Genomic DNA, 12,856 nt, shown 5'->3' on the forward strand with positions numbered 1-12,856 from the left:
TCTGTGCGATAATTTTTTTTAGATTTATTAAATTAATAATTTTACATAATTTATGCAATTATTTATTTTGTTGAAAGTGAGAAAACAATGGTAAATAATAAAAGTATGGATTTGAATTTAAAATGCGAAGAGGATAGTCCAACTAATTTTTTTTTTTTTTAAAAAAAACATTGACATTTTGATTTTGTATATTTAATGGAGGACTGGCAAATTTTGATATTATTATTGAGCATCATTGACTACAATTTTCAAACTATAATGCAGGTGCACTTTAAAAACTTTTGGTATTTAATGAAGCAAAAAATAAAGAAATAAAATAAAACTTTAAGTGTATACATTTTAGAATTTATATTTAAACACTTTAATTAATACGGGGCGATATAAATAACTAGACAATATTAATTTTTATTTTTCTATTTAAGATGTTATTAAATACAAAATTCTAATTTTAATCTAAACAACAAATTACCCAAAAAAAAAAAAAAAAAAAACCTAAACAACAAATAAAGAAAGTGATTAAGCAGTAACGGATGCAAAAAATTATGTAACCAAAATATTGGTAAAAATTGATATACATTTTGAGATTAAAAAAAAAAAAAAAAAAAAAAAAAAAAAAAAAAAAAAGGATGGAAACACAAGGAGAAAGGGGAGAGATAGGAAGGAAGTTTGGAGAGGAGGTATAAAACAAAGGTGGAGAAATTTTTCCACCGACGCTTGGATTATAGAGAGCGCGTCTGGTTGGGTTCGTCTTTCCCACCAGCCACACAAACCACGCACAGAGACAGAGACAGAGAAGAAGAAGAAGAAGAAGAAGAAGAAGAAGAAGCGATAGTATAAGCCCAAAGGAAAAGTCGAAACGCATCGTCGTTTGGGAGTGAAAGTGAAAACAAAAAAAACAAAAAAAAAAAAAAAGGGAAAAAGAAAATGACGTCGTCTTCAGGTACAGGGAGGTTTATGGCGTACTCTCCGTCTCCCTCTGCTCCTCACTCCCCTTCCCCTCATCTCTCTGTCTCTGGGCTCCGCTCAGCTTCTTCTTCCGCCGCTCTCGTCATCGAGCAGGAAAAGTAAATCTTATTTTCCAGATCCCCACCTTTTTTTTTTTTTTTTCCCCCTTGCTTTCTGCTATACTAAGATCTAGCTTTAAAGTTTTTTTTTTTTTTTTTGTTGGGTTTTTGGTTTCTTGAAAATTGATATATATATTTTTTTTTTCCCGTTTGGTTCTCTCATCTGTGATCGGAAGTTTATTAGTTTGTTTTTTTGATCGGTGTTTAGTGTTCAGTTGAAACTCAGTTCTTGTAACCCATTTTGTTTTATTAAGATCCTTTATTGTGTATAGATCGTGTTTTTTTTTTTTTTTTTTAATTGTTGTTTTAGGAGTTAGCTAATTTGTTGAATTGCACAACCCATGTTTTTGGATGATAAATATCTGCTTCGATCTGATTGAGTTTATTTAAATCTATTGCATTTTGCATTACTCTAGCAATTTGGGTTGTCGTAATTGGACTGGCTTTCTTGTTTTGTTAAAATATTTAGATATGTATGCGATCCAATTACGGTTTTTACCACTTTAACGAATAGCATCAACTTGTGTTGATTTTTTTTCGGAAACTTGAATGCTCAGTACCACTTTCAAGTTTCCACTCCATACACATTAACACTTGCACCGGACACTTTCTGATTGTTAGATTTTTACTTTCTTCGTCTTGAATACCTGCTTTAGAGTAATTATGTTTTTATATATGACCGTCAATGTGGCTGATTTGACCTTAGTCAATTGTCTTTCTTTACCGTCAATGTGGCTGTTTTGACCTTAGTCAATTGTCTTTCTTTTGCTCACTGTTGCCAGATATCTATCTGAGTTGCTTGCAGAGCGTCACAAACTCAATCCATTTATGTCTGTGCTCCCACATGTCTGCAGGTTGTTAAACCAAGGTGAGTTTTAGAATCAGAATCTGGTTAAGTTTGTCACTGTTTGCCACTTTTGTTCATATGTACACAAAATGGGATGTCACTGGGTGGAAGCTCGATAACTGATTAACTATGTCAATAACAAGTAGGAAGCAATAACCAGTCCTAACCGAATGGCATTATGTATTTGCGATTTACATATCTGCGTGTAACTGTAGACAGAGACATAGTTATAGACATTGGAGACAACTTAATTTTTGCTTATCTAATATCCATAATAACAGTATAACACAAAGTTGTCAAAACAAAGGCAGAGATCCTTTCCTTAATAGATCAAGAGCAATTATCTTCGATGCACCTTTTAACTTTATTTTGTAGACTAAAATTTATAAATGACTGACATATTTTAACTCCTAGAGATACCAGTGGTCCTAATTTTGTTAATGGTTGATTGGTCGAGTTAAACTACTTAGTGCGCCTGTCATAACTTCGTAATTGTTTCTGTCTGACAAGAAAGTTGCCTTTTAATGTCATAACTTTGTAAGTCCTCGGAAAGTTGCTTGCATAGTCCCAATTTATTGTGCTTCTTTTTTTATTTTATTTTTTTTCCCTTCTTTACCTTCTAGGTTTTGTGGCCCTGTATCAGTTAACAAGGGAAAAAAAAAATTAAAAAAAAAATTTAATGTTGAAAAATAAGTGAACCCAATTAGTGGGGCATAGCAAAGTTCAATAGCATTTGCAGCATTTGAAATCTACTTCGTCTTACTGCTTATTGGTTTATAGGTTACTTCAATTTTTTTAAATAGAGCTTCAAAATTCTTGTTCCTTTTTGGCAAAACATGCAATTAGATCTAAACAAATTCTCTTTGTTGATTTTATGTTGGGACCAGTTAGATGTGTAACGACATGTATGTGTTATTCAATGGTGAAGGTGAACTGTTCTATTATTATTTTTGTCTTTTTGACAATACAAGATGAACCTTTGAGGTGTTGTCTTTTTGACAACACGACGACTGTTGGCCCGTGCAAATTTGTTTCTTGTTATCACCAATCCTTGTTTTCTTGTTACAATTAGTTTTTGTGATAGAAAGATAAAGATTAAAGGCATTTCTTATGGAAATTGCTCGCTGTATTTCTGAGTTTTTAAGATGATGACCATTATTTATTCAGTTTTAGACAAAGTTGAGTATTGGCTTTAGAATCTAAAAGGACTAAGCAGAGAAGAATATAAAGTATTATTAAATAATATCATTTTCATTCTGCTGCTCTTTTCTTTACATTTAAGGGAATATAATTGACTTTAGTATTTTTTCTTTAGAGGAATTGAAAAAATAGTTATTTCTGTCATGTTAAACAGCTGGTTGATTTATTATACGGGCGGTTCTGGATGTTTGGTGGTGGATCACTTGAGGTTTCATAAACTGGTTTTGTTGGATTAGGCTGTTGGTATAATCGTATTTGCCTCTGCAACTGTCATATTTTGCTAATTCAGTAAATCCAATTGGTTCCCTAGCACTTGGCGCCTGATTTGATTATAGGGGTATTTTATTATTTGTCTGAGTATGGAGTATTCATATGACAAGATGGAGATAATTAGTATTTCTTAGCATAGTTTAAGAAGGAAATGATGTATCATTGCTTTGTGCAGGATGATAAATGTGATACGGTTGCCAACCCTTATTCACTTTTTTACAGTATATATGATAATTTTGCTTCATTAAAAGAAAAGAAATTTGGTCTATATGTCAAGTTCCTAGCTTGTTTTGATGTAGAAGCTTTTTTCGTGGAGTTGGAAGTACTTTTGTGTCTGTTTAGGATCTTTCTTGTGGAATGTGGTTTTTTGATTGTTACTCTTTTTACATCATCTTTTATGGTGGAAACCTGTGTCATCTTGTTACTATGTTGTTGATAATGATTATATTTCTTGTTGCTACTATGGTGGTTCCTAAATTTATAGTGGAGGGTCAAGGAAGTTCGTTTCTATGCCAAGAGTATTTTTCTATTGTATTTATGCTCTTTTGGTTTTCTTCACCTGTATTAATTAGGGTTCTCATGAACTATGTCACACTCTGTAGTTTGTGTAACTAATTAGTTTGTTAACCTTTGTTGGCTTTGTTAGTGTTCATGTAACCGTCTTTACATATAACAAGATGAAAGTAAATTACATGTTCCCTTGTTCTTAAACTCTAGAATTCATCCTTTTAGAAGTTAAATTTATTTCTTTCAGGGAAGCTTTGATTTTAACTAACTCTCAAAAGTCCGTGTTCTCTGTCCATTTTGTGGTAACTGCTAACTTTTAACAACTGCTGACTGGTACATCTTATTCTTGAAAATTGACATTTTTGGAGCAGAAATATTGCGTGTAACCACACTGTTGGGGAATGCATCAGTTTTAGGTCAAAGTGGGCTTGAACATGCTAGCCCCCTGGCTTCTGGAGGAATATTTTCAAATGGAGGTGCCGATGTGAACGGATGGGCATCACGGTTTCAATCAGAAGTACGGATACTAACCATTAACATAACCTTATTTTACGTCTAATTTACTGTATTTTAGAAGCATTTCTGACACGATTTTTTACATTTCATTCTAACTCTTGACATTTGTTTGACTGCTTGCAATTTTAAGTTGACACTTTGTGACAGGTAGTCTGAGGCTAACATCTCAAGCAATGAATTAGAGTAGCTTAGTATTCTGTTTTGGAAATCTACATTGATCAAACAGAAACATTATCTGCTAGATGGCATATCATCAAATCCTTATTTTTGGCATATAACTGAAATTCCTGCTTCCAGAGAAAGCTTGGTTCTGAATATTGAAAAGGGATTTGACAGTCAATCTGTAGGAATTATTGAGTGCTGGAGTCCTTTACTTCTTGCGTATAATGCTGACCCTTTGAATATGCATATGGTTGTTCTTCTTTTGCCTTATTAGGCTGATCAACTGTGATACCATTAACTTGTTTGGGGAAGACATTGTTATTTATTATACTGCTTTATCAGCTATTGGGTCCTATCTGACGCAACAAAGGGAAAGGCGGAACCAAAAAAAAAAAAAAGGAAAAAAAAAAAAAAGGGACCAAATGTTGACCCTACTTGCAGTAGCCAAAGAAAATGAGTATGTTGGTTTGATATAAAGCTTTGTTAATGGTCTTTTATGGATAAATTTGAATATGAGAAAATGTATTTAGTCTTATGTGAGGTTTGTTGAGCTGCATATTATTTTTCATGTTATATCATTCTTTTTTTCTCAAAGTGTTTTTAGCATTTACTTGGAGTTGCTCACATGTTCTATGTTGTGAAATCCTTTTGGGATTTCTACGTAGCTCATTATGAAGAATGATATATTATATCATCCCATATAAATTGAACGAAGAGAGATTGTTGCATTAATATGTTGAGTTTGACAATATTTCGAATTGTAATGTCCAGATGTCAAGTTTATTACAGTCCTCATCAACACAAAACTGGATGAGTTCTCAAAGTAGCTCATCAGGGTTAATTGTTAAGCGAACAATTAGAGTGGATATCCCGGTTGAAAAATACCCAAATGTATGTATAAATTCTTGTATTGTTCTTTATTTGTCAGGATCTTTATTCTATTACAGCTGTCTGATGTTGACTTAATGTTGCAGTATAACTTTGTTGGGCGTCTTCTAGGTCCAAGGGGAAACTCTCTTAAGCGAGTTGAAGCAAGTACGGAATGTCGTGTTCTGATCAGAGGTCGTGGTAGCATAAAGGATCCAGCCAGGGTAATAGTGAGACTCTCTTAGTCTTTGATAATTGTGAAATTCATTGAGAACATTTCTTTATAGCACTGTTTGCATCAGATTCCATGAGAAATCCTTCAGCGTGGTTCCTCTTGTGAATTTATTACTTTAGGGGTTGATAGAGTAAGGGAATTTGTAGAAAGTGAAATCCATAGACGGATTAAGTACAATTACATGTTCTGCCTATTTCCCAGTCCATCTCTTTATTGTGTGCGCAGCTTTTTGTAGCTAAAAAGCAGGCTTCATGTTTGTTAGATGTGATTGAATCCTATGTGAAAGTCATGCCATTGATTGCATCCTATGTGAAAGCCATTCCATTGTCAATTACCAGCCAAGAATCATCGAGTAACTATTTATTATCTATTGACTTTCCTGTTAAGGGCTATTTTTTATGGGTAACACAAGGCACCATTAATAGCATCTGAGAATGATTGAGAACAATAGTAAAATATCAAGTCTGGAATCTACTTGGTACATGATGTGAACATGTTGGTTGGTTTTTGTTAATTCCATTTTTGTTTGAAAAGCATCTCGTGGTTATGTAGTCCAAACTGTAATTGGTGCATAGTACTCCTTCAGGATGCACAACATCTCTGCCTAATGGGGATGATAGAATGATCAATTGTATATCATTTAAGTGTGCCAAATGCCTTTATAACAACATTTCTTGTTGGAGACCCAAGTCAGTCTTGAGTGTTGCCTGTGCTAAACTTTTTTGGAGGCTCTTACTTTATGAGATTGAGTAGTTTTCTGTATGTATATTTGGATAGAATAATAAATCTTTGCTATCATATTTTTGTATTGTTTAATATTTCTAATACTGTTTGGTGTTTAACTGATCAACAATTTGGCATTATATCCATTTCAATTTTATATTGCTGAAATGGAAATTCAATAAATTTTCTGTCTCCTATTGTCAGGATGAGAATGTGCTTTTTTAATACCTTTTTAATACCATATTACAAATGGAAATACAATGACATTCCAGTATCCTGTCATCAGGATGAAAAATTAATGTTTGTATACGGTATTGGTACAGGAAGAAATGATGAGAGGAAAACCAGGGTATGAACATTTGAATGAACCTCTTCATATTCTAGTCGAGGCAGAGCTGCCGGTTGAAATAGTTGATGCTCGATTAATGCAAGCACGTGAAATACTTGAAGATTTGCTCAAGCCAATTGTATGTTTTCTCTTTTCCTATAATAAATTGTCTTTATCATGTTTATAAGCATTATTCATTGTTTCTTTTCTTTTTTTGTTTTTGTGTTTTTGAATGATATCAATATTTATTCTATTTTTAGGATGAATGCCAAGATTTCTACAAGAAACAGCAGCTGCGAGAATTGGCAATGCTTAATGGTACTCTTCGCGAGGAGGGTTCTCCCATGTCTGGCTCAGTTTCCCCGTTCCACAACAGTCTTGGTCCAAAGAGAGCCAAGACCAGGGGTTAATGGATCCACAATTCTTGATGACGGCTCTCAATCTTGTGTGCTAATTTCTGTGAGTAAACAGCGGGTCCCCTGCCACGGGTGTTGTGTGTCAGACAATGCCTCCGACTGCCATCGGGGCACTGGCACATACATTATGTGCCAGTTCTAACTTTGTTTCTATATGATATGAAGTGTGTTTATCGTCTGTTTTGGGGGAGGTTTAGTGACCATATTTGCATAGTAAAAGAACCGTTTTGAGTTTGGAGGGGTTTGCTTTTGTAATGTTGCATAGGGCAGTTTGGTCAGAGCAGCATCTCTCTACGACTATCTTTATATTTGTTAGGCCTATTTATGTGGTGACAGTTTTGTTGCAACGATGGGTTGCAGTGAGAAAGTTACATAAAGGTATGGCTTGTATACACATATTATAGTGAGTCTCTACCTAAATGCGTGTTGTCGGGGTTGGAATATTTTGTAAGTTTAGATGGTATTGTTAGATTTGTTACAAGTTAATTCTTCATTGTCGTCTAGTAAAATTTGTTTATCCGAATCTCTTATCTTCGTAATGTCCCATATTTGGTTTCATAAGCCGGAACATATTCTTATTTTAATTGGAATAAACAATAAACTTCATATAAAAACCAACTATGCACGTAAAATAGGTGCTTTTCTTTTTGTCCCATGGGAAATTCGAGCAAGGTCGACTTGGTTTGTTTTCTTCGTTTCTATTTCCATTTAAAAAAATGAGGGTTGGTCCAATTGAGATAATCCAAGTGTCATGAAGAAATTACTTTTTTATAAGATCAACTTTTTATGAGTGATCATGCATATGTATAAAATTAACAAAGCAATTCTATAGTTAACTTTATATAATAGAATGGGGTCTACAAATGCTTATTAGAAAAAAAGAAAAAAAAATTAATACAGATGTATTGGCAAGCAAAATTACAAGGTTATTTGTGATCATTTTTTACCTTTGCGTTTGTTTTATTTGCTGCCTCGTCGCATTGCTCCTTTTGGTCTATTCTTTTCTTCTATCAAAACAGTAAAACATTAAAACATTAACGCAGCACCATTTTTATTTTTATAAAAAGCAAAGATCCTACAGCATGAGCTGCAAATTGCTAAGAGTTTTGGGAGTATTTTTCTTTTTATATTTACACGGTAATTCAATAATGGAATGATGATTTAAACCTTACATATGGTTTATATCACTCTGATGCCATTATTAAGTGGCAAAAAAAAAAAAAAAAAAAAAAGCATCATGCAGGATTTTGGTTGGTTGCTCTAACAAGCTTCAGCTTTAGGCTGCCGAAGAGAGACTCAGCAAATACCGTATCAATTTTTCTCTTTTCCTTCCCCTTCATCTTCATCGTCGTTATCATCTATTCCACACCAACGAGTAAATGCAAATAGAAATTCTTTGAAGTTCACCATTCCATTCTTATCCCAGTCCATCTCCTCTGCAGTAGATCCAAACAGGCAATGGAAGTTAGTTAAAATCCATATGAAATATGACACCACTTTAACGAACTCCCAAGTTTTCACTAGCACATGATTCTTGAAGTAAATCTTCATAGAGGAAGTCTCATCCTCCATAGAAGTCAAACAAATTCAATACGTTTTAGAAAAGAATGTGTGGATGATCTAGCAGGAAATATGTCATGCAAATGAGTGCATATAATCTTCATATTTGGGTGTGCCTCTGAGAGAGAGAGAGAGAGAGCTAACCGAATCTTTTCATGGCTATTCGGCCAGAAGATCGTTCCCCTGATGTAGTTTCATTTATGGCTTCAACCATTTCACTCTTGCTGACATAACCATCCTTATTCTTGTCCAAGAACACAAATGCATTCACCAAAGTTTCGAATGTGGCCTCCAGATTTGGCAACCCCATCGGTGATTTCTAAAGAAGTCAAGATGTACGAAAAGAGAGAAAGAAAGACTCAAAAAAAAACACATCAATTTGTTCAATTGCCTCTCAACAGATAAAGTTTTAGAAATCAATGACCAAGATAGTGGTAAAACAACCAGTTTACTTATGACAAGGCTTATAATTTAAAATGGTAAGAGGATAAAAAGAAATATATCTATACATATATATATATATATAGATAGATATATATGAAAGAAGAAAAAAATAAACATGTAGTGTGATTTGGATACTGTTTGAAGGGAATTCTGGCCATTCTTGAGAAGGTAGACAAGACAGAGAAGAACATTGAACTCATTAAACTTCATTCCCATATCCTCATTAATGTCACATGCCTTAAAGAGATCGTTGATTTCCTCTTCAGAAAAAGAAATTTCCAGCTTATGGAAACACTTTTTCATCTCTTCTTGATCAATTGCACCATTTGAATCCTCATCTGTGAAAGAGATTAAGCACATATCTTCTAAGTTACTTAGAGGAGGAAAGAAATAATAATGCATTTTAAATGCATCTCCATGGTAGAAGATTAATCAATTCAGTAAGATACAAAAAGCAAGATCTTTGACTCTAAAACCTTTAAGGGAAACACAAGAATGCTAGCAGCGTACGGTTTTTTAAGTTTATGAAGATTTTGATCCGAATGTTTTACTTTAGCATGACAGCACCAAAAATACTTAAAGGTCATTTTGTTGACATTGTTCCCCTATTTCTTTTGGCAAATAGATATTTCACGAACAAACAGAACCGAAAATGAATACGTACCAAATTGTTCAAAAATCTCTTTGCAATTTCTTAAGCTCTCATCGATCTTTGGGAATTTCAATATTATGCTGTTGAAAGATTTCACATTAGTTCCTTGAGATGACCTCCGCTGCATGGCTTCAACCATTTTGGCCTCGAGTTTCGTTTCTGGTACTGAAGCCTTTTTAGGTGATTCAGCCTTTCCTACTACACCCCCCATTGCCAGTTATTGCACAACGAAAATGGGAAGCAGGACAAACTTTAATTACACTGTCAACCATGTAACCAAATGAAGATTTTAGAAGATGTACAAACAACTGCCAAACTACAAGCGTAACAAAAAAACAAAACAAAATGTGAATCACAACATCAAAAGATCAAAATGTTCCATATGTAGAAAAAGTCCTAAAATATAAGTTTAAATAACCACCACTCAAGGAAAGCCTGAAAACCCAACTAGCTGGTCAAATACAGCTAAATAAATAAACTTGAGTAATATCCTTGTTGATAATCATCCAAAAATATAAAGAATTTCACTTACTTAAAAGAGGGGCTTTGAATCAGGAAGCCAAAACCCACGATTGATTACAAATTTGGATACCAAAATATCATATCCATATATCTATCCCATGATAATCCTAAATAGCTAGCTCATGAATCTGAGAAGTGATACGAATGAAACCATCTGAACATCAACAAAAAATGAAAAGAAGCCAAAACTTGCATGCCCTATTACTAGATCAAATCATTAATTATGAATATACAGGTTTTCACTCTAGAATGATCCATGCAAAGTAAATGCTTTCTTTATATGTATTTCTGGTACTGGGATTTCTTGTTGAGAATAATTTCATGTTTATTCGTCAACCAAAAACTTAGCTTTCAAAAGGGCAAAAAATAATAACAAAATAAGACAAACAATGAAAACGAAATTTCAAGCTCTGAGAATAAAGACGACTATATAACAGGAAGAGAGACAAACCAGAACTTTCCAAAAGGGTTCTTCTTCTTACTGAATGAATCCTCCCAACAAGATCAGGATCACAAAATATGAAAGAACCAAAAAAAAACCCACAAACAAACAAACAAGGAGACAAAAGAAAGGGTTGTCCTTGTTGGTCCTTAAATATTGAATCATAAACCACCTGGGAAAAGAATTCAAAAAAAAAAAAAAAAACAAAATGAAAAATAGAATAGGAAGCAGGAAAAAGGAAAGCTAGAAGAGTGGTGAAATTGATGAGAAAGAAAAGGCCAAAGAAGAAGAGGAAAGAAGGTGCAAACTTAGAAGTTAGATCACAGGTGATGATAAGCTAAAGCTAAGGAAGTGGGGGGTGTTTTTGTTTACTAAGTTTGGATTGCCTTCTTGTCTCATTGGCTTAGGAAAACCAATATTTGTGCTCCACCCACCACGTATTATCATATCATCTTCCTCCCCCATTTACAAAACGCTGACCAACTTCGCTGACCATTCACAATTAAATAATCATTAGATTGAATCCCATTTTTCTGCATCATGGTCAGAAAAGTTCAGAACAATAAAGAAGCAGTTTATTAAATTTATGATCAGAATAAACTTTGTTTATTTATAATATAATATATTATACAGGTAGATGATGGAGATAATTTGGAAAGAGTTATCTTTTGTATGATTAAAAATTTCTTCTATAATATGTTATATATGAATTGATAATGGGCAGCTCAGTTTTCATGTCATGCAAAAGTTTATAGAGATTAAAGGGATGAATTTGAAAAGTCCTGATCTTTCATTGTAGTTTTGATTTAGGGGTTTTAATCTTTTGTGGGTTTGTACACCTAACAGAAATTGACAACCACTCTGATACTATGCTATTGGGATATCCACATGCCACTATGCCAGGGTTTAGCTTGTATCAATTGGGCAAATTGGTCTTTTGGGTGGGTTTAAATCATTTGTATTATTAGTGTTATGATTATTGATGATTAGGTAATAAAAAATGGGAGAATTCGAAGGTTATGTTTCCAAAATGTTCTAGGTCTTTTCTCCTTTTTTTTTTTTTTTTTTCTTTTTTTTTCCATATATATTTATTTGATTCTATGGTTAAGAAAAGGTCAGCTGAAAGTATAAAGAAAACGCGGAATCAAACTACCTTTTTTTTTTCTTTTTTTTCTTTTTTAATAAAAAATGGGAGAATTCAAAGGTTATGTTTTCAAAATGATCTAGGTCTTTTTTTTTTTTTTTCATATATATTTATTTGCTACTATGGTTACGAAAAGGTCAGCTGAAAGTATAAACAAAGTGGAATCAAACTACCTTTTTTTTTTTCCTTTTTTTTTTTAACAATTCATGTGACTCCTGTGTGAAATTGTTTTAGTCTGTGTTTTTTTTGAAAGAAATTATATAAAAATTAGATTGTTAACTAGATCCATGAAATATATATATATATATATATATATATATATATATTTATCGAGACTTACGCACCAATTACCAGCTAATTTCATATTGCCATGGGAACTTGCAGTGTATATTTTGACATTAATAATTAATTTTTCATGCACAAAAATGTCAATGCAAGTGATATACCATTTTTATTTATAAATTTTAATTGAAAAATGTTATTTCTTACAATTCTTAATGCAATATAATTTTTAAATAGTTATTATTAAAAAATATTTTAAAATTTTTTAAAAATAATAAAATTAAATAATTTAATTAAAATTTATTATATAAATTGATAATCATCCAATTGTGATAAACAGTAAAATTGTCATAATTATAATATCATTAGAAAAAAGAAAAAGAAAATAAAAGGTAACAAACCAAAAAGGAAAAAGCCCATTTAAGCCCATATACAAATTTGGTAAATTAATAAATCTGAGAAAAAAATTAAGGAAAAATAATCGAGTCATATTACAAAAGTAATATAAATAATAATAAAAAAGTTAAACTAATTTCTTTCAACTTCTCTCTCTTATTTATTGATAACATTAATTTTAAGTACGCAATAATATCTCTTATTTCAAAAGAAATATTTATGCAATATCTAAAAAAAAAGAAGGAAAAAAAAAAAGAAAAAAAGAGAGAGGTAAATTAG

At 32.5% G+C, this 12,856-nt stretch overlaps 2 protein-coding genes across 5 annotated transcripts; one reads left to right on the forward strand and one right to left on the reverse strand.

Annotated features, from left to right (window-relative positions):
* Positions 1–619: 619 nt before the first annotated feature.
* On the forward strand, positions 620–7,658 carry LOC107417490 (KH domain-containing protein At5g56140). 2 transcript variants are annotated; one of them, XM_016026103.4, is made up of 7 exons: positions 620–1,064; positions 1,847–1,932; positions 4,299–4,405; positions 5,338–5,457; positions 5,541–5,657; positions 6,715–6,858; positions 6,980–7,658. In XM_016026103.4, exons 1-7 carry the CDS (start codon positions 925–927, stop codon positions 7,127–7,129), a joined length of 864 nt encoding a protein of 287 aa, XP_015881589.1. In that variant the 5' UTR covers positions 620–924; the 3' UTR covers positions 7,130–7,658. The 2 variants fall into 2 exon arrangements, with proteins under 2 accessions (XP_015881589.1, XP_015881583.1); XM_016026097.4 differs by having other exon boundaries at positions 621–1,064; positions 4,260–4,405.
* A 503-nt stretch (positions 7,659–8,161) lies between these two features.
* Positions 8,162–11,530, reverse strand: LOC107417331 (probable calcium-binding protein CML21). 3 transcript variants are annotated; one of them, XM_048461832.2, is made up of 6 exons: positions 11,128–11,530; positions 10,765–10,927; positions 9,804–10,052; positions 9,275–9,477; positions 8,840–9,014; positions 8,162–8,571 (listed from the first exon to the last, which is right to left on the reverse strand). In XM_048461832.2, the coding sequence occupies exons 3-6, from the start codon at positions 10,000–10,002 to the stop codon at positions 8,447–8,449; spliced, it is 702 nt and encodes a 233-aa protein (XP_048317789.1). In that variant the 5' UTR covers positions 10,003–10,052; positions 10,765–10,927; positions 11,128–11,530; the 3' UTR covers positions 8,162–8,446. The 3 variants fall into 3 exon arrangements, with proteins under 3 accessions (XP_048317789.1, XP_048317781.1, XP_048317792.1); XM_048461824.2 differs by having other exon boundaries at positions 10,765–11,530; XM_048461835.2 differs by lacking the exons at positions 10,765–10,927; positions 11,128–11,530 and adding an exon at positions 10,324–10,680.
* Positions 11,531–12,856: the final 1,326 nt, after the last annotated feature.

The sequence above is a fragment of the Ziziphus jujuba genome, chromosome 1, assembly GCF_031755915.1.
Source record: "Ziziphus jujuba cultivar Dongzao chromosome 1, ASM3175591v1".
NCBI lineage: Eukaryota > Viridiplantae > Streptophyta > Magnoliopsida > Rosales > Rhamnaceae > Ziziphus > Ziziphus jujuba.

Bases quoted from the DNA above. Each gene is read 5' to 3' on its own strand.
- LOC107417490 (XM_016026097.4), top strand. From the start codon at position 925: ATGACGTCGTCTTCAGGTACAGGGAGGTTTATGGCGTACTCTCCGTCT. The intron at 1,933-4,259 runs GTGAGTTTTAGA...TTTTTGGAGCAG, and splicing joins CTGCAGGTTGTTAAACCAAG to AAATATTGCGTGTAACCACA. The intron at 5,458-5,540 runs GTATGTATAAAT...TTAATGTTGCAG, and splicing joins CGGTTGAAAAATACCCAAAT to TATAACTTTGTTGGGCGTCT.
- LOC107417331 (XM_048461832.2), bottom strand. From the start codon at position 10,002: ATGGGGGGTGTAGTAGGAAAGGCTGAATCACCTAAAAAGGCTTCAGTA. The intron at 9,478-9,803 runs GTACGTATTCAT...TCTCTTTCACAG, and splicing joins AGAGATTTTTGAACAATTTG to ATGAGGATTCAAATGGTGCA. The intron at 9,015-9,274 runs GTATCCAAATCA...TGACTTCTTTAG, and splicing joins GCCAGAATTCCCTTCAAACA to AAATCACCGATGGGGTTGCC.